Raw genomic sequence first — 21,714 nt, forward strand, 5'->3', positions numbered from 1 at the left:
GCGTGGGCGCAGGCAAATCTCGGAAAAGCTCGGTCGTTAGACTCTCTCGCGCACGCGCGGGAAGGCTCGGCCGTTAGACTCTCTCGCGCCCGCGACCCGCTCTCCCTCGCCTGCTTCGTGTCACGCTGTCCCACTCGTCGCCCCTCGGAGGAGTCGCCGCCGCCACCCACACACACCACACACCGCCAGGAGTCGGAGACGCAGCGAGGCCGTCGTCACCGCCATGCCTAAGAATAAAGGTAATGCCGCCTGCCCCCCGGGACCACGACTCCGCTCGGCCCGGTCTCCCCGGCTCTGCATGCGACCTCCGGATCTCCTAGGCGGCAGTAACCTTCCTCTCCGCCCTGCCTGCACGCAGCTGGGCGATCCGGACGCGATTCTGGGCTCGGGAGAGGAGCTGGGAAGTTACTGCTGTCTTCCAGTTTGGTCACAGTGGGGTGGAGCCGACGCCATTTTTGTAGGGCCTCCTGCGGGAAAACGTGTGCTTCTCCAGATTCGCGCCAGACTGACCCCGGCACTATAGGGACCTGTGGGGAGACCTCCCCCGTGGCCGCCTGGGCTTCGCAAATGGGCGTCTTTGGCCTTCCCGGCAGTTCTTAACTTTCAAAGGGTGATGCCTGTTTTAAGTGGCCATCAGGTACTCCTGCGTGGAATTCTTTATGGGCAGTTGTTGGGTATTGTTGAGACTACTCCCTCTCTGTTTTGTAAATAGTGGACAAAACCTTGATGCATTAAGGTTCCTCTCTAGAGACTTACTCTTACCCATCCTTTTACGGGGTTTTCTTTTTCCCAGAACACCTGTTCCATATTTAGCCAAGTTTTCTACTTTTGCTCCAGATCGGTATATATTGTGATGGGAGTAAAGACCTTTAAGTTCCTTCCATTCTTAGGCCATATATTCACAAACTATCAGATTTGAGGATAATTTTATTTGGAATTTGCAAAATGGAAGGCCTAATCTAGGTAAAAGCAGAACAGTCCTAAAGAAATTCTCCTTTTTTAAGACTTAACGGTGTTTCTGTCTTCAGTATTCTTACAGTTTCTCAAAGGAAATTGTGGAAGTCGAAACAGGGAAAAGGTATTTTCCTACAGGAGAGGCATGTATTTCACAACCCACAAGTTTCCTTTGATTAGTCATCTTTGAGACCCCTGCCCTGACCCAGGCCTACTCTGTTCTCTTTTTTACTTCACAGCTGGCTCCAGGCATTCTACCTCATTTCCTCTTTGTAGCTGTCACTACTCTTTTTATTCCTTGGTGTATTTGGTTGCAGTTCTGTGCGAGATTTGGTGCAGCTCTCTCAGGGCACTCCACCTCACTGCCCTCTTCCTTGCAGTTCCTTTTTGTAGCAAGTATATTACTGCTAATTATTCTGGTAAAGACGGGGTGACAAAATAGGGTTTTCAAAGTCATGGTTTTCTTGTAACCTACATAATCTTTTATCCCCTCTGAGATGGTAACTGGATCCATTCATTAGGTATCTTATTTTCACCTTTATTTCTGGCGATGAGATTCCCGATTTCCTCACTAGACTGTAAGTTCTGAAGGGCAATAGTAGTATCTATTGGAGAAGACACAAACTAGATACTTCTGTTGGAGAAGTAGTATCTAGTTTGGAGAAGATTGGCATCTTTAGGGATATTTGTCTCCCCATGCATGAATGTAGTATATCTTTCCTTTATTTAGGTGTTGTTTAATATCTCCTTACATTTCATGTGCATCTTTTGTCAGGTTTATTCCTAGCTACCTTGTATTTTTTGGTTGCTAATTAAAATGGTAAAATGAAAATATTAGAATGAAAGATTTCAGACCTACAATAAGCTATAAAGCAAATATAATGAATAACTGTCTGCAGTTGATGCATCAGTCATGTCCTGTCAAAAGATAGCAATTAAAGTTATTTTCACAGACAAAATTTAATATAAAGAATAGGGGACTTCCCTGGTGGTCCAGTGGTTAAGACTTCGCCTTCCAATGCAGGGCATGCGGGTTCGATCCCTGGTTGGGGAGCTGAGATCCCACATGCCTTACGGCCAAAACACCAAAACATAAAACAGGCAATAATATTGTAACAAATTCAATAAAGACTTTAAAAATGGTCCACATCAAAAAAAAATCATTATAATATAAAGGTTGGTTAACCCATGTATTGGAGAGCTGAAAAGGCAAAAAGGGAACCACCCCAAGGTAGCAATCGCTAGAAACAGCTATGGCTCCTAGAACTGGAGGGAAAAAAGAGAGGTTGTTATTATTAAGACTGACAAGAACAACAGGGATTTACTGTAGAGCACAGGGAACTATATTCAATATTTTGAATTCATGGTAATAAACCATAATGGAAAAGAATCGGAAAAAAGAATTTAGATATATACATATGTATGTATAACCGAATCACTTTGCTGTACACCTGAAACGTAACACAATACTGTAAATCAGCTATACTCCAATTAAAGAAAAACAAGTAAACAAACCTGACAAAACTTGAAGGAGGGGCCCAGACCTCTAAAGAGGGGGCGCTGTCGATAGCAGGGTCTTTGAGGACTCTGTGAGGTTGGTTCTGGGGCAAAGCAAAAGGGAATCATCTGCAACCACTGAAAGCAGTCACAGCCAGGAGAAGACTGCTGCTGAGTTTATGCCAGTAAAACCCAGAAGCAAATCCCCTTTTCTGCTCCAGCCTGCCCTCTGCAGCCTCCCAGCGGCAGGGCCTAACAGGCAGCAGCAGGCCAAGGAGAAGGGTGGGGGTGGGGAAGCTCTGAGAGGAAAGCTGCAGGACCAGCACAGGTGCTCAACTTCTGGCTGGATGGGGTTCCCGGAGGCCCACAGCTCAGGGCGGGCTTTTGCGGTGTCAGTGGCCCAAATGGCAGAGGGACATATTTATAGTTGCATTATCAGTGCTAAATTTCTAACAATAATTTCTTAACATCATCCAACATCCAGTCCATTTTCAAATTTACCCTATTGTCTCAAGGGTGTCTAAATGTACGTATATAATATACCTAATATCGCATACTATATTTTTTAATTTATTGAGGTGAAAGTCATATCACATAAAGTTAGCCACTTTAAAGTGAGCGAGCGATTCGGACTTCCTTGTTGGTGTAGTGGTAAAGAATCCGCCTGCCAATGCAGGAGACACGGGTTCGAGCCCTGGTTCTGGGAAGATCCCACATGCCGCGGAGCAGCTCAGCCCGCGAGCCACAACTACTGGGTCCACATGCCACAACTACTGAAACCTGCGCACCTAGAGCCCATGCTCTGCAACAAGAGAAGCCACTGCAATGAGAAGCCACATTGGGTTGCTAGCACTTGACACTTAGTAGATGCTCAGTAAATAATGGTTGGATTAAGTCACCTCCCTTCTGTTGACTCCACCCTTAGGTGAATAATAGGCTCTCCTTTGGTTCCAACGGGACTGAACTACATTAAAACACATCTAGTTCACAAACCTCCTTTAAAGTTCATTTCATTACATGGCAATAAAATAGGGAAGGGGATGATCAGGGAATGGTTAATTATGGTAAATTGACAAGCAATGAATCATTCTTTTATAAATAACACATGAGGCATACAAAAATTTAAAATAATGCAGTGAACGCCTGGGAATCAACCCATTGCTCTGAACTTGAGAATTACAACACAGATTCAGTTAAAGCCCTGTGTGTTCGTTCCCCTCCCCAATCCCCTTCGCCTCCCTCTCTTCATCTCTTCCAGGAGGTAGCCACCATTCTGAATTTGGTGTTTAGCATTCCTATAGTTGTAAAACCCATCTGTTATCTTTAGTTGTTATCTTAGAGGAACAGTACTTTTCAAGACTCCCGAGTTTTATGAGATGAGGTTTACTAATGTGAAATAAATTCATGATTATTTTTCTGTTTTTATTCATTGGAAAAGCCAAAGCCTGTGAATATAATCTTAGTGATGTTTACACATGTAAGGGTATAAGTTGCCACTAACTGTGTGTTGAATGACTTGATTTGGACTGATTCTTAGCAGCTTATTTCCTCTAGAATGCTCTAGATTCTATCAGTTTATTACCTCAGGGAAAAAAGGTAGCCTTGGGCCCACTTATGAAGAGCAGTTGGGGTAAGGTGCTCCCACACTTTAAAGAAGTTACTACTTTTAGTTTTAAAATCACCAGTCCTTAGGAATGTATGGATTACTCTTGAGTGATTGATTCAAAGAATTTTCCAACTAAGTATGTAACTCAGTAAACAAAGTAGGTGTGATACTTGCACTAATGCCCACTCTGCTTTGAAGATTTGGCATTGTTGGTGGCTTGAAGCAGAGGATACTTTTCTCTTTCTAGGAAATGATCTCTGAGGGCTCTGGGTGGGTCAGGACATTGTGGAGGCCTGCCGAACATAGCACAGAGCATTGTGAGACTGCCCCCTGCCCCCGGGACAGAGTAAGCGCACATGACTCAAGAAGTTAAGAGTCTGTCTTTGCAGTGGCCAGGTGCACGTTCTTTATTCTGTTTGGGCTGTGAGCCTGTTTTTGCTGCTTCCAGGCTCCTCCCGTGAGTCCCTTAGTATCGCTACCACTTAACACCTTTCTTCCGTCTTTTGGAATGTCTGCCAATGTGGTTTAGGTTCTAGAATGGGAACAAAATGCTGTGGAGAGATACCCTACTGTGGGGGCCAGGAGCCACTATAGATAGTCCATAGTTTACATTAAGGTTCATTCTTTGTGTTGTACGTTTTATGGATTTTTGACAAATATATAGTGACATGTATCCACCATTACAGTACCATACTGCGTTAAAAATCCCGTGTTGTTCACCTATTCACCTGTCCTTCCTTCCCCGCTCCCCAGCTGGCAACTACTGATCTTTTTACTCTATAGTTTTGCCTTTTTAAAAATGTTATATGGTTGGAATCATACTATTCAGCCTTTACAGATTGGCTTCCTTCCCTTAGTAATATACATTTAAGGTTTCTCCATGTCTTTTGGGGGCTTGATAGCTCATTTCTTTTTATTGCTGAATAGTATTCCATTGTATGGAAGTACCACAGTTTATGCTTTCACCTACTGAAGGACATCTTGGTTACTTCCAAGTTCAGGCAGTTAGTACCTTGCTTTTTTTTTTTTTTTTTTTTTACATCTTTCTTAGAGTATAATTGCTTTACAATGGTGTGTTAGTTTCTGCTTTATAACAAAGTGAATCAGTTACACATATGTCCCCATATCTCTTCCCTCTTGCGTGTCCCTCCCACCCTCCCTATCCCACCCCTCTAGGTGGTCACAAACCACCTAGCTGATCACCCTGTGCTATGCGGCTGCTTCCCACTAGCTATCTATTTTACGATTGGTAGTGTATATATGTCAGGGCTACTCTCTCACTTTGTCCCAGCTTACCCTTCCCCCTCCCCATATCCTCAAGTCCATGCTCTAATAGGTCCGTGTCTTTATTCCCACCTTACCCCTAGGTTCTTCATGACCTTTTTTTTTCTTAGATTCCATATATATGTGTTAGCATACGGTATTTGTTTTTCTCTTTCTGACTTACTTCACTCTGCATGACAGTCTCTAGGTCCATCCACCTCATTACAAATAGCTCAGTTTCGTTTCTTTCTATGGCTGAGTAATAGTCCATTGTACATATGTGCCACATCTTCTTTAGCCATTCATCCGATGATGGACAATTAGGTTACTTCCATGTCCTGGCTATTGTAAATAGTGCTGCAATGAACATTTTGGTACATGACTCTTTTGGAATTATGGTTTTCTCGGGGTATATGCCCAGTAGTGGGATTGCTGGGTCGTATGGTAGTTCTATTTGTAGTGTTTTAAGGAACCTCCATACTGTTCTCCATAGTGGCTGTATCAATTTACATTTCCACCAACAGTGCAAGAGGGTTCCCTTTTCTTTACACCCTGTCCAGCATTTATTGTTTGTAGATTTTTTGATGATGGCCATTCTGACCGGTGTGAGATCATATCTCATTGTAGTTTTGATTTGCATTTCTCTAATGATTAATGATGTTGAGCATTCTTTCATGTGTTTGTTGGCAATCTGTGTATCTTCCTTGGAGAAATGTCTATTTAGGTCTTCTGCCCATTTATGGATTGGGTTGTTTGTTTTTTTGTTATTGACCTGCAATGAGCTGCTTGTAAATTTTGGAGATTAATCCTTTGTCAGCTGCTTCATTTGCAAATATTTTCTCCCATTCTGAGGGTTGTCTTTTCGCCTTGTTTATGGTTTCATTTGCTGTGCAAAAGCTTTTAAGTTTCATTAGGTCCCATTTGTTTATCTTTGTTTTTATTTCCATATCTCTAGGAGGTGGGTCCAAAATGATCTTGCTGTGATTTATGTCATAGAGTGTTCTGCCTGTTTTCCTCTAAGAGTTTGATAGTGTCTGGCTTTACATTTAGGTCTTTAATCCATTTTGAGTTTATTTTTGTGGATGGTGTTAGGAAGTGTTCTAATGTCATACTTTTACATGTACCTGTCCAGTTTTCCCAGCACCACTTACTGAAGAGGCTGTCTTTTCTCTACTGTACATTCTTGCCTCCATTATCAAAGATAAGGTGACCGTATGTGCGTGGGTTTATCTCTGGGCTTTCTATCCTGTTCCATTGATCTATATTTCTGTTTTTGTGCCAGTACCATACTGTCTTGATTACTGTAGCTTTGTATTGTAGTCTGAAGTCAGGGAGCCTGATTCCTCCAGCTCTGTTTTTCGTTTTCAAGATTGCTTTGGCTATTCGGGGTCTTTTGTGTTTCCATACAAATCTGAAATTCTTTGTTCTAGTTCTGTGAAAAATGCCAGTGGTAGTTTGATAGGGATTGCATTGAATCTGTAGATTGCTTTGGGTAGTAGAGTCATTTTCACAATGTTGATTCTTCCAATCCAAGAACATGGTATATCTCTCCGTCTCTTTGTATCATCTTTAATTTCTTTCATCAGTGTCTTATAATTTTCTGCATACAGGTCTTTTGTCTCCTTAGGTAGGTTTATTCCTAGATATTTTATTCTTTTTGTTGCAGTGGTAAATGGGAGTGTTTTCTTAATTTCACTTTCAGATTTTTCATCATTAGTGTATAAGAATGCCAGCGATTTCTGTGCATTCGTTTTGTATCTTGCTACTTTACCAAATTCATTGATTAGTTCTAGTAGTTTTCTGGTAGCATCTTTAGAATTCTCTATATATAGTATCGTGTCATCTGCAAACAGTGACAGCTTTACTTCTTCTTTTCCAATTTGGATTCCTTTTATTTCCTTTTCTTCTCTGATGGCTGTGGCTAAAACTTCCAAAACTATGTTGAATAAGAGTGGTGAGAGTGGGCAACCTTGTCTTGTTCCTGATCTTAGTGGAAATGGTTTCAGTTTTTCACCATTGAGGACGATGTTGGCTGTGGGTTTGTCATATATGGCCTTTATTATGTTGAGGAAAGTTCCCTATATGCCTACTTTCTGCAGGGTTTTTGTCATAAATGGATGTTGAATTTTGTTGAAAGCTTTCTCTGCATCTATTGAGATGATCATATGGTTTTTCTCCTTCAATTTGTTAATATGGTGTATCACGTTGATTGATTTGCGTATATTGAAGAATCCTTGCATTCCTGGAATAAACCCCACTTGATCATGGTGTGTGATCCTTTTAATGTGCTGTTGGATTCTGTTTGCTAGTGTTTTGTTGAGGATTTTTGCATCTATGTTCATCAGTGATATTGGTCTGTAGTTTTCTTTCTTTGTGACATCTTTGTCTGGTTTTGGTATCAGGGTGATGGTGGCCTCGTAGAATGAGTTTGGGAGTGTTCCTCCCTCTGCTGTATTTTGGAAGAGTTTGAGAAGTATAAGTGTTAGCTCTTCTCTAAATGTTTGATAGAATTCGCCTGTGAAGCCATCTCGTCCTGGGCTTTTGTTTGTTGGAAGATTTTTTATCACAGTTTCAATTTCAGTGCTTGTGATTGGTCTGTTTATATCTTCAATTTCTTCCTGATTCAGTCTCAGCAGGTTGTGCATTCCTAAGAATTTGTCCATTTCTTCCAGGTTGTCCATTTTATTGGCATAGAGTTGCTTGTAGTAATCTCTCATGATCTTTTGTATTTCTGCAGTGTCAGTTGTTACTTCTCCTTTTTCATTTCTAATTCTATTGATTTGAGTCTTCTCCCTTTGTTTATTGATGAGTCTGGCTAATGGTTTATCAATTTTGTTTATCTTCTCAAAGAACCAGCTTTTAGTTTTATTGATGTTTGCTATCGTTTCCTTCATTTATTTTTGATCTGATCCTTATGATTTCTTTCCTTCTGCTAACTTTGGGGGTTTTTTGTTCTTCTTTCTCTAATTGCTTTAGGTGCAAGGTTAGGTTGTTTATTTGAGATGTTTCCTGTTTCTTAAGGTAGGATTGTATTGCTATAAACTTCCCTCTTAGAACTGCTTTTGCTGCATCCCGCAAGTTTTGTGTCGTCATGTCTCCATTGTCATTTGTTTCTAAGTACCTTGCTTTTTAACTTGCTTGATGTATCCTACAGCTATAGGACAAAATGTAAACTCTCAGGGTTGCCAGACTTGTTGCTCTCCCTCTACTGCCAGAAAATCAGTGTCCCTTTCCAGTTGATAAAACTTTACCCCCCCCACCCCCCGCCCTGGCCCAATTATCTTCTTTTTGCACATAGACCTTTCATTTGGGGAAACAGGTACAAGAGAGACCCCATTTTATAAAATTTATCGTGATCCATTATATATCCCTCCTTGGTCCTTGTGGGCCACTGTAGGAGGAGTTCACTGAGCAGAGTACTCAACCAAGTAGTCGTTATGTTTATGATACCTCCTTTTGGTTTGTTTGTATTTTATGTCAGCAGTATCCCAAAAGGGATTTCCAGGAAGGGTAGGGAAGTGACAATATGTGTATGTTTAATATGATTGGAGTTACATGACCAAATTAGGTGAATTTTTTAATTTTTCTTTTTTTTTTCAGGTTTTTGTTGTTTGTTTGAAGTATGGTTTACAACATTATATTAGTTTCAGGTGTACGTCATAGTGATTCAGTATTTTTGTAGATTAGACTCTGTTTAAAGTTATTATAAAATATGATATTCCCTGTGCTGTACAATATATTCGTGTAGCTTATTTATTTTACACATAGTAGGTTGTACTTCTTATAATTTAAGTTGCTTTTAAAGAACATTTTGTAAGCCCTAGTTTAGTTTCTTTTTCTGTTTTGCAGATAATTAATGTCTTTTTCTTTAAAACCATTAGGTAAAGGAGGTAAAAATAGGCGCAGAGGTAAGAATGAGAATGAATCTGAAAAAAGAGAGCTGGTGTTCAAAGAAGATGGGCAAGGTAAGCATTTTCGTAAGTTAGGTTTCTTTCAGTAATAGTTTTCTTTCTTAAGTAAGGTTTTCAATTTCTCAACATAAAAGAGATACTGTTCATAATCCTGAGCAAACAGTCGCATGTCCCCTTTTGCTCTTCTCCATTTCTCATCCCCCACACTTCTCCAGAGCCTTTCTTCTGGTAGTTATTTCTTGGTGTACTCGGCGTGCGCTGAGGATTGATGGCATTTCTGTTAATGTGTATGTTTCACTGTTTTATGTGAGCACTCATGTTACAACTAGGAATGAATTGAACAGTTCAGAGGGAATTAAGCCTCAAAAGCTATGGTTGACAATTCCATGACTTAGTAGACTTTTTTTGATAGCGAATGGTACTACATAGTATGTTCAGTAGACTATGGGTATTTGAGGAATGCATCTGAGGCATGTAAATTACATGTAATTTCATAAAATATAATAAAATGAAACTGAACCGTTGACCTTTTCAAACTGATTAAGATTTTTGTTAAGTGCCAGATACATAACACTAGTTTCCCATGTTTTGTTTTGTTTTGGTTTGGTTTTGGTTTTGGTTTTTGAGAGTTATGGTTTTTTGGGTTTGGGGGGTGGTGGTTAACATCTTTATTAGAGTATAATTGCTTTACAATGGTGTGTTAGTTTCTGCTGTATAACAAAGTGAATCGCCTATACGTATATATATATCCCCATTTCCCATGTTTTTATTTTGAGTAATTTCAAACTTTCAGAAAAGTTGCAGTGTAAGTACCATGAATTCCTTTAGCCCCTTCATCTTTGTGTGCGTGTGTGTGTGTTTTTTTCCTGAACCATTTGGAAGTTAGTTGAAGACATGATACTTTTCCCTTACTACTTACTTCATCATGTGTCTCCTAAGAACAAGTATATTCTCTCACATAACTGCAGTAGGATTATCACACTCAGGTATTTTAATGTGAATATATTATTTATCTAGTATATAGTCCATATTTAAATTTTTCTAGTTATCCCAGTAATTTCCAGCAGTTTTTAAGAAAGAACTTTTTCTAATTATCTTTTTATAGAACTTGGTAGATTTGTTCATGCCGTGAGTATATAAGCCACTAAAGGTGAAACATGTTATTTGGCTAAAAGACCCTTTTATTTCTTACCCTTGATTCTCGCCTCCTTTAGCAGTTGATTTTATTTTGACTGCCATTACTTTTCCTTTTTCATGTTTTCCCCCCACTTTGGAAGAGAGGCTGCCTTTAAATCGACCAACCATGTTGAGGCCCTAGGTGGGTGCTAGGTTCACTGTAGTCTGAGTAACTCACTTCCACTTGTCAACACCACAGTTGAGCCTTTGAAAGTTTTGTTTCAGTGTATTTACAGATTGGTGGATGTCCTCTTTGGGGATCAGTCTTGCATACAACTTGAGTAAACTAAAGGTTCTGAAGCGACTCCCCCCCCCCCCCACCTCCGGTCTTTTGTCATTTAATGACAGAAGAGACGGCCCGTGTGCAAGCCACTGCTCATAATCTCAGTTTTTCAAGTGGCAGTGAAGTAGTGTGGCTTCCTGGGTACCCTTTTAGAAAGATTTTTGATTAAAAGTTTGGCATTTTGTCTGGGAACATCTTTCCAGCTTTACAAAAACTTTAGAATAATCACTAAGATATTCTAATTTAACAAAGACATTAATAACATATAAGCTGCTTTCTATTTGCCAGTGTACCAAAAATTGTGTTGCAGTTAGCCTCTTCTGAGGGAAAGGAGACCAAAATTGGGCGAGGATCCAAAGTGAGAGATTGATGAGATACATTTTAGTGTACATTTTGGGACAGGCCACCTTGATCTCCAGAAGTAGAGCATACAGTCATGAAGACAGTGGACAGTCCACTTAACTCAAAATGAGTAGGTAATTAAAATATTTCTGGTAGCAGGGACAGCTTGTCATAGAAATGGCATTACACAGTCTTGGTTCTGGCTCTGCCATTAACTAGCTTGGTGTTTTATCACTCCCTTGTACTCATTTTACTGCATATACTTATTCCTAACCAACACACCTGTATGCCCTAATCAATTGTATTTGGACTTTATTTATTTATTTATTTATTTTGGTCCGCGGACCTCTCACTGCCGCGGCCTCTCCTGCTGCAGAGCACAGGCTCCGGACATGCAGGCTCAGCTGCCATAGCTCACTGGCCCAGCCACTCCGTGGCATGCAGGATCCTCCCGGACTGGGGCACGAACCCGTGTCCCCTGCATCGGCAGGTGGACTCCCAAACACTGCGCCACTAGGGAAGCCCCAGTATGTGGACTTTTAAGTTGCTTTTATCAAAAATTCAGCAATATCCTATACCCTTTACCTTTCCCTCCTCCAGAGTATGCTCAAGTAATCAAAATGTTGGGAAATGGACGATTAGAAGCGATGTGTTTTGATGGTGTAAAGAGGTTATGTCACATCAGAGGGAAACTGAGAAAGAAGGTAAGTGTGGAGACTTGTTTTACTTTAATATAAAATTATGGTTAAGGGGAAAAAATGGCTCTAAGGTTTTTATGGGCCAAGGACCTCATTTTTGTAAGTTCCCAAAAGATTTCAGTAGAACAGTCATTTACCTCTAAGTCAAAACAGCAAGATCTTTGGTGGTAATTTTACACAGGTATCTGTCTAAAGACTCATTTATATCACCTATGTTGTATTCCTGCCCCAAAATGATTAACCTGAATCTAATCATGAGGAAACAATTAAGTCCAAATTGAGGGACACACTGCAAAACAAATGGCCTGACTGCTAATATATATAATGTTAATGTCATGAATGGAAAAAAAACAGCAGGGCGGTCTGTTTCAATGTAAAGGAGATTAAAGAGACGCAATGGTTAAATGCAGTAGGTGGCCCTTGTTTGGGTTCTGGTTTGAGGGTGGGGGAAATAGCTGTGAGGAGTGTTAAGAAAATTTGAATATGAATTACAGTAAGTAAGTGTTGTATTAATATTAAATTTCCTGAATTGAGATCATGAATGGGCTGCCTTGGAAAGTAGTGATTCATTTCTCATCAGGGTAGGTGTTCAGGCAGATTTATTGATCAGGTTGGTTAAAAGTCGCTCCATCCCTGGCTTTATGATTTTTTAAAAATTTGTCTTGTTAATGCTCATGTTACCAAACTAAAGGAGTTCTGTTTCCTGTGTGTATTTGGGTGGGTTTAAGGGAGGAAGGGAGGGAGATAAAACCACATTCCTAATTTACTATTCACATACGTTGTAATGGATAACTAACCACTTAGAGGGGTTCAGTATTAAGAATCCCTTAATATCTAAACTAATCATTAGTCCTCTGGAATTATTAAACTGTCAAGTAGTTAAATAAGATTGTTATTTTTCTAATATCCCAAATTATAGAAAATCTGAAAGTGGCTCAGCTGTTTACTGTAGTTTTTTTTCCTCATTCTAAATACAGGTACTTTACCCACAGTTGGCTGAATAATATGTGTATTTTATTGGAAGACTGACTCAACATTGCTCTTGATTGATTATTTTTATTTTAAATGTAACCTCCTGTTACTTTTATAGGTCTGGATAAATACCTCAGACATCATATTGGTTGGTCTACGGGACTACCAGGTAAAAACAAAATTAAAATTTTCATTGTTTACTTGCTTGAATTTTATGAGCAATTAATGTTTAGAACATAAGTCATAACCGTATTTGACCAGTTCCAGGCCAGTATGATATTCACCATTGTGTCAACAAACATTTCTTAAGGGCCAGTTCTGTCTTAGGCATTGTGCTAGGTACCCCAGGGATCATGTTTCCCAAATGCCAGTCTGTAGAGTCTGCATTTTCACTATAGAAGAATCACAGACAGTATGAATTTTTCATGAAGCTAAATAGTCCTTTTTCCCTTTTTGATATTTAAAAAGTTCCCTTTTTTGGAATGAGGGATACTATATTGTGGTGGTTTTGTTGGTGTTCTTAGTTGGCAAGATAAAAATAATTTTATGTTGGAATGCCTGCCCCCATTTTTTTTTTTTTTTAACTTATACATCTTGAAATCAAAATCTGGAAACCATTACTCTAGGGGATACAACTAAATGAGTCAAGCTGTCATCTCACAAAATGCTTATGGCCTGGTAGTGGAGAGGGTAAGACAGGCACACAAGTAATTGCAGTACAAACCATGATAAAAGTATGTGCTCTAAATTTAGATGAGCACTTAGGAAGAAAGTGGTAGTTGCCCTTCATGATCTCAACCTGGAGACTCTACTCATGGTAGGGCTATGAAATCCATTTGGTTTCCACCTATTGGAACTCATCACCATGTATTTATATTTTGAGTGATCGTGTTTCTATTTTTATAACTTTGATCGTACTTCGATTTTTTTAAATATATGTTCTAGAATAAAGAATTAAAATCTTTACCTTAAATCAATGGTTCTCAACCGTGGGTGATTATTTTCCTCCAGGGGACATTTGGCAGTGTCTGGAGACATTTCAGGTTTTCACACCTGGGGGTAGGGGTCAGGGCTGGTCATCTAGTTGATAGAGACCGGGGGGATGCTAAACATCCTACAATGCACAGGACAGTCCCTACAACAAAGAATTATGTGGCCCAAAATATCAACTGTGCTGAGGTTGAGATAGCCTGCTTTAAACTCATACCATTTTAATGTCCATTTTCTTCTTTTGATCCTAAAGATAACCCCAGAAGTAGGAAGAATTAGTTAGTTCCCTGTTTGACAGATAAGGAAATCAAGGTTCTGAAAGGTGTAACATTCATACTATAAAATGACAGCCACATTAAGTTTTCCAATTCTTAATCTCCCATGATCCTTCTTTTATGCCCCTGCCACTTAAAGGGTGGTACAGGGACCAGTAGCATCGCTAGCTTTTGGCAACTTGTTAGAAACGCAGATTCTTGGACCTCACCCCAGGCCTCCTAAATCAGAATGTGCGTTTTAACCAGAATCCCCTTGGGCTTCTGTACACATTACCGTTTTAATAAGTGCTGGTCTGAATCACACCATTCTTGGATCACTGTGATCGCTTACGTTGCCTTTAAGAATTTTTGAAGTTGAAACAATCAGCTTCAACCCTTTTTTTCTTCCTTAACTGAGTCCGATTCCTTTCGGATGGGGAAGTGTGAACATTCTGAAGCATTAGTTTTCAGTGGGACACTTGCATCAGAAATACCCATATCTTTTACAAATACACATTCATGGGCTTCACTCCACATCTCCTAATTTATCTGTCTTTAGGAGGTGTAAAAGCTCCATAGGAGATTCTGATGGATTTGTACCCTAAGAACCACTGATACGTGGAAAGGTATAATAATTTCCTTGGGTCATTATACCGGTCTCAATTTTTGAATTAGAGTATTTAATCACCTGTAAATTATGGCCCCAGGGAACTTTTGTATTTCAAAAGACTTCTAATCAAAGGGTAACTATAAATAATCCAAAAGATTGGGTCTGTACAGTTCTGCTCTTATTGAAGTGAAATCTATAACTGTCTTCCCTAAGCTTGTTGATCATTATTCATTTATGCATGCAAGCTTCTTTATACTGGGTTAAACCCAAGGATGTTTTTCAGAGGGTAGGAGAAAACTTCAAATTTTTAGAAAAAGGAGAGGAGTTTATAACACAACAGTGAAATTTAATTTTCTGTCCAGTTTGAAATTATGAAATAACGGATAATATTTTGGCATAATCATTTGTAAATCTTATTTGTCTCTTTTTTAAGGATAATAAAGCTGATGTAATTTTAAAGTACAATGCAGATGAGGCTAGAAGTCTGAAGGCATATGGCGAACTTCCAGAACATGGTAATGTCTGAGATATTACATTAACCTGTTATATGGTGTTAGTATCTGGTGGTATTTAGATGAAGGAATTTTGGTAGAATTTTGTGGATTTTGCATGTTTAGTTTTGAGTTTACGTGATTCATTCCAAGTATGCCTGCCTGTACTTCATAATACTAGACACCTTAAGAGAAAAGTAACTGGGATTCTGTTCCTAATAAATATACTTTTGGTGAGGAATTATCCTTTATAAGCCCTAAACTTCTGTGTAATGCCAGTCAACGGAATAAATTTATTATAGTATTTATTTGAAAGTTCCTTTCTAAAGAGACTGTCATTATTCATCTACTTTAAATGTGAAGCAAGGATAACAATTAGGTACTGTTGTCGATTTTTATTAAAAAGTCAGTTTTCAGTTCATCTTATCCTAGTGTCATAGTATCCGTAGGATTTTGTTAAATCAACGTTTTTTGTTTCTCCCCTGCAGTACAAAAGTTATGCGTTCTTAACGCATAAAACTTAAATAAAAATAAGTTTCTCATGACCTCATCAAAGGGGAAGTGACTTTACATACTATTTTGTAAGGCTACATTTTTCGCTTGGAAGTTATTTTTTGGTTCTGTTGCATATTATCAGGAAAACTATAATTTTACTTGAGCATGAAAATCCTGCTGAAATTATTTACTTGGCATTTCCAATCTAGGAAATGCTAATATATCTGGGAAGAGGACTAGCACTTCCTGGTTCATTTTTGTTATTTAGGGATAAGCATGATTTGACCAAATTTTTCTGATTGATGAGTTTATCTGATGATTTGTGGCTTGTTAGCATGTGCTCAGACGTTTTTTGAAGTGTAGCTGGAAGTTGTAATAGCTTTAGAATTTGTGTAATTAGAGCCCGCCTCACTAAAAATACCTTTGTGAGCAAAAGAAAATTGTTTCCATTTTGACTTAGAGATTTTGTTGTGTAAAGTACTGTTCTATATACTAGGGTTGTTAGGTAGAAGTTAAGAGGATCTTTTTGGTAATGAAACTTAAATTAAAAGTTTGGGGCCTCCCTGGTGGCGCAGTGGTTAAGAGTCCGCCTGCCGATGCAGGGGATACGGGTTCGTGCCCCGGTCTGGGAGGATCCCATATGCCGCGGAGCGGCTGGGCCCGTGAGCCATGGCCGCTGGGCCTGCGCATCCGGAGCCTGTGCTCCGCAACGGGAGAGGCCACAACAGTGAGAGGCCTGCGTACTGCAAAAAAAAAAAAAAAAAAAAAGTTTGACTTGTAAGAGTCTCCTTTATACTTCAACATTTGATATCCAACCACTTCTTTTAGTGGGCAATTTATTCATTTTACTAACATCTTGGTTATATTATATGAGTATATTTGTTATTGTTTCTTTAGCTAAAATCAATGAAACCGATACATTTGGTCCTGGAGATGATGATGAAATCCAGTTTGATGACATTGGAGATGATGATGAAGACATTGATGATGTAAGTAGTGTTTTTCACCTTGAGTTTTTCAACTTTTGTTTGTGCTAGTCAAACTGTTTATGCTTTGAGAATTTTATCATCTTTTTCAGTATTTCTTCCTAAAAAGGTCAATATTTGCTTTGGCAATATGAATGCTAGGCATTGGAATCTCAACTTGCTTAAGTTAAGGGTGTCTAGAGAGATAACTATTAAGAAATTTAGCAGACAATTATGAGAAATACAAGATTTTATCAAAGAAACAGGCCTTTTTTATTGAGATATAGTTGATGTACAATATTATATAAGTTACAAGTGTACTGTAAGGTGATTCACAATTTTTTTAAAAATATTTATTTATTTTATTTATTTTGGCTGTGCCCGGTCTTAGTTGTGGCCCACGGGATCTTTAGTTGAGACATGTGGGATTTTTTTTTTTTTCGTTGTGGCATGCGGACTTCTTAGTTGTGGCATGCATCTGGGATCTAGCTCCCCGGCCAGGGGTCGAACCCGGGCCCCCTGCATTTGGAGCACGGAATTTTACCACTGGACCACCATGGAAGTTCACAGTGATTCACAATTTTTAAAGGTTATACCCTATTTATAGTTACTGTAATTGGCTATATTCCCTGTGTTATACAAACGTGCCTTCTCTTAATTGAAACACTAGTATGTTAGAAGAATAATCTTGTTTGAACCAGTTTCATATGAAGTGTTGGAATTACAACATTAACATTAAAAGCCCTGTTAAAGGGAATTCCCTGATGGTCCAGTGGTTAGAACTCGGTGCTTTTACTGTGGTGGCCGGGGTTCAATTCCTGGTCAGGGAAATAAGATCCCACAAGCTGTGCTGCATGGCCACCAAAAAAAAAAAAAAAAAAAGCGCCCTCTTAAAATTGAGGCCTTTTGCCAGTTATATTATTTTATCTGTTGGATATGCCCTATTGACAAACTCTTGGTTTGGAGTTGGTGTGTTAATTTTGAGGAAAATGTGTTGTTTTTTCTCACAGTAAAACAGTAATGCTCACAAGAATAAGTGCCTCATTGCCCTTCTGCTGTTAAAATATTTAAATGAAGTTCAAACTTAGTTTCTGGCAATATAAATCTATTTAATAACTGGGGTGATATTATAAGTTACTCTTAAATCTGGGTTGGGCTCTTCTTTTTAAACCCTTTTAAATAAAAATGTAGTTCAGAAACACCTGTGTATATAAATCTAAAAATAATAGTACTAATGTTTGATTTTATTCAAAGATGAAATTTTAGTATACCTAGAGTAGTTGCTCCTGACCGGGATTGTTTGTGCAACAGAATTACCAGAGCTTTTCAAAAATACAAAGGCTGGGAATTCCCCGGCGGTCCAGTAGTTAGGACTCTGCACTTTTACTGCCAAGGGCCTGGGCTCGATCCCTGGTCAGGGAACTAAGATCCCACAAGCCACATGGTGCGGCCAAAAAAACCAAAAAAAACCAAAAAACCCAACCGAAAAAAAAACAAAGGCTGGTCTCGGGGAAGTCTGAATTAAGTGATACCTACCACTGAGATTCTATAATTAACATTTCTGTACTTGGTTTATCACATATCTGTCTATACCTTTATTCATCCTTCAGTCCATCTTACATTTTGATGCATCTCCAAACCATTTTAGAATACATGATGAATTAAAGAGAATTTGAGTACATATCTCCAGTGTGTATTTGCATTTATGAATTTTTAAACATACAGTACTGTATTTCAGAGCATACCCTAAAATAGAAAAATGAAAAGGGATAAGAAATAAATCCATCATTCTATTTTTTTTAACATCTTTATTGGAATATAATTGCTTTACAATGGTGTGTTTCTTCTGTTTAGCAAAGTGAATCAGCTGTACATATACATACATCCCCATATCTCCTCCCTCTTGGGTCTCCCTCCCACCCTCCCTATCCCACCCCTCTAGGTGGTCACAAAGCACTGAGCTGATCTCCCTGTGCTCTGCGGCTGCTTCCCCACTAGCTATCTATTTTACGTTTGGTAGTGTATATATGTCCATGCCACTCTCTCACTTTGTCCCAGCTTACCCTTCCCCCTCCCCATATCCTCGAGTCCATTCTCTAGTAGGTCTGTGTCTTTATTCCTGTCCTGCCCGTAGGTTCTTCAGAACCATATCATTCAGTTTTTTATGTTATCTCCCTTTGGAAATCCCTGAGCCAGAGGATTCTTGTGACTAAGCTGTTAATGACACTTGGACAGTAGATTTATCGATGATACTCTGTGACAAGAACCTGACATGGAACTACTACTGTGTTAATAGGTTAAGGGGTGATCCCAAAATTTTGACAGCTTAGCTGGGGTAGAAGACCTTTTTAAGGAAATAAAGAACCTAGTCAGAGTACATACCTCAGTATGAAGCCACATACACAGAGGTGATAGGGTGAGGATCTAGATAGGGTTAAGCTTTTCTAAGAAAAGTATTTCTCAGTTTGTGCCAGTGCTTCTTCAGCACTGAGGCTGGTAGTAAGGGATAGTGAAGATAGTAGTTATCAAAGGAATTTGAGTTATCTTGGACATTTCGTAAGGGTCGCTTTGTTTATCACCTGAGAATCTTACTTCTTCCCTAAGGTGTTTCTCCAAATGGTTTATATGTGTTCTAGGCTTCACTCCTATAACCAGGTTGACTGGGAGGAGAATTTGGTATGTCACTTTTCCGTTTCTCAAGGAAGTAACACTCCCTGTGTCTGTCCCCACCCCCAAAATAAATTTCTAATCAGTAGCGCAAAAGGGAGATAGTAAACTTTATTGAGAATATTCTGCATAACGTATAGCATTCTGAAGGATGTTGTAAAGGTTCAATGACAGCAGACCAGAATTGAGAAAGACCTAGTGTTCAGAATTTCCTCTTCAAACTGGATTTGTTTCCCAGATAGCCTAAGGGGGTGCATGTGTCCCTTACATGTGATAGACTGTTGGAATATAAAAATTCTTCTTTTGGTTGATCTGATGTTCTTTTTCCTTCCAGATCTAAGTCGAACTCAACCTTTCACATTCCACTTTCTTTGAGGATTATTCAACAATTTGGATTTTGGCTGTGACCCGTTAAAGAATAAATTTTCATTAGCATGAGTGCAGTTTGTTAAAGCAGAATGATTTGTTTCTAAGGTATTTCTTTAAAAACTGGTAATGCTGAATACTCTTAAATGTTAAACCCACTTTGTTCTTTTGATGTGACGGAGCTTGTGGGTAAAAGACCACATCTGCTCTTCTAAAAGAGAAAAAAAATGCATTACTGCCTTTCCCACTTTGACCACTTCCAGTAAGTAAATGGATGTTTTGAATAAATCATTTGCCGTACACGCATTATGATTTATAATTAAGCCCTAGTTTTGACTAGCCTGTTTACTGTACAATGAGTTTTTGTATGTTCCAGTTACTTAGATGAATGTCCCGTTGAGATTTTGGTACAGTTTAATGGAGGCAGAAATCTGCATTTGAAGTCAAAAATGATTGGTCTGGTTTTCATATTTAAGTAGCATGTGACTATTTTTATACTAATTTTGATATTGTATACATTGTTTTCATGATCTTATTTTGCCACTATAAACATCAACAAAAAAGGCGGTTTTTAGAACCTGAGTTTTAATAGCAGTTTTGAATTTGTAAAGTTGGTAGTTGCAGAAATCAAACACTAGATGGCACCAAGTTATCTTAACATTGGAGATACTGATACAGTTGTCAACTTTTTTTTTTTAACTTACTGTGCATAGGAAATTTCCCAAACAACAAAAGATTGTTTTGATCATATGCATGTATGTAGAATATTTTTGCAGAACAAAAAGGTTATGTTCAAAGTGTCGTTTTATTTTCAGAAGTCATATACGTGTGAGCTACAATTTTGAGTGCTTTATAAACACTTAAGTTATGTGTAAATGAAAATTTAATTTCATAACAGTTTGTACAAATTAAGCCTTTGGGAAAGTATCCCTAAGCTGGGGAAAGAAGAAGGAATAACAACTTAATGAAAAGATGGTCTCTAATTTCTGAATGGAAGAACTACATACAGTGGAGAAATATAATAAAGACAGTCTCATGCTGCAGAGTATATTATACCCTTACTTTGTGTTTAGGATGTATTTTATTGTGTGTACAGGTGTTTTTTGCTTGTATTTTATTGGGAATTTAGATTTACCCTTTGTTCGTTTTTCATTATCAACTCTAGTAAGATGAAATTAAGGGCAGGGCTAGTTAGAGCTAACAAGCCACATTGAAGTGGTATGCAACTGTAAAAGAAATCCTTCATGTAGCTTGTGAAACTTTTATTCTACTGGTCTCCAGAGAACGCTTCAGTGTTGAAAAGTAATACACAGAGGATTAAACCTTCACATGGCTTCAGAAAATAAGCACATCTTTTTTTTTTTTTTAATAAGCACATCTTTGATCCCATGCTTAGTATAATTTCCTTTCCTAAGTGTGCAAACTCTGGAATAAAAATCTGAGGTACTATAAAACATTAAATCAAAAAACAGAAACTAAGAGTGGACAATTGCAGTTGATGTTTCTTACTCTATGGAGTCCCTGAACACTTAAGCTAGGTGGGATGCGTCTGAGACCGTGGACTGGTTTTTAGTACTCGTACGGAACCAGCCTTGAAGAATTGACTTAGTGATCATCTTTGTCGGTAATCTAAACCTCCTGAGATATTTAGGCTTCTGTACATAAAAGTGTTTTGGTAAATTTGTGGTATATGTAGATCTTTCCTCCACATTGTTTTACCAAGAATGTTTTGACTCTGCATCTGTGCTACAGTTCATGGTAGGGGTGGTGCAACTCAAACATTAGTTTTTCTATTTAACCTCCTCTAACAATATGGTTTGTCTAAAGATTCTTACCCCAATTCATGTGTTTGCAGGTGACATTTTTCTTTTCTTGCCTAGGTAGTAACAGCCCAATCTAGTGCTGTTGTACCCTAGAAAATCTCAAATCATAATGATTAAAATAGTTGGGGTAAACTTGTAGTTCATATGCAACACTACTTGGAGGAATTATTTTACTAACTTGTCTTTAATGTGGAAATTAGTTTCATTGATTTGATTATATTTCAAAGGAGGAATGGAAGTGGTCCTCAAGAAAAAAAAACATTTTTTGTTGTTATACTGTTTGATTCCTATAAATACAGTGCTATAAAGTATGCCCTGAAAGAAAATAAAGTCTTTGAAATCCAAGAATAA

The 21,714-nt window shown here is 38.6% G+C and overlaps 1 protein-coding gene across 1 annotated transcript; it reads left to right on the plus strand.

Moving 5' to 3' along the window:
* EIF1AX (eukaryotic translation initiation factor 1A X-linked) lies at window positions 1–21,714 on the plus strand. The gene is made up of 7 exons (XM_060087419.1): window positions 1–239; window positions 9,202–9,285; window positions 11,633–11,736; window positions 12,821–12,871; window positions 14,990–15,071; window positions 16,440–16,531; window positions 19,509–21,714. Exons 1-7 carry the CDS (start codon window positions 224–226, stop codon window positions 19,512–19,514), a joined length of 435 nt encoding a protein of 144 aa, XP_059943402.1. The 5' UTR covers window positions 1–223; the 3' UTR covers window positions 19,515–21,714.

This window comes from Mesoplodon densirostris, chromosome X (genome assembly GCF_025265405.1).
Source record: "Mesoplodon densirostris isolate mMesDen1 chromosome X, mMesDen1 primary haplotype, whole genome shotgun sequence".
Classification (NCBI taxonomy): Eukaryota; Metazoa; Chordata; class Mammalia; order Artiodactyla; family Ziphiidae; genus Mesoplodon; species Mesoplodon densirostris.

Coding starts and splice junctions, on each gene's coding strand:
- EIF1AX (XM_060087419.1), top strand. Junction 11,737..12,820: donor GAGGGAAACTGAGAAAGAAG/GTAAGTGTGGAG, acceptor TTACTTTTATAG/GTCTGGATAAATACCTCAGA. Junction 15,072..16,439: donor TGGCGAACTTCCAGAACATG/GTAATGTCTGAG, acceptor TTGTTTCTTTAG/CTAAAATCAATGAAACCGAT.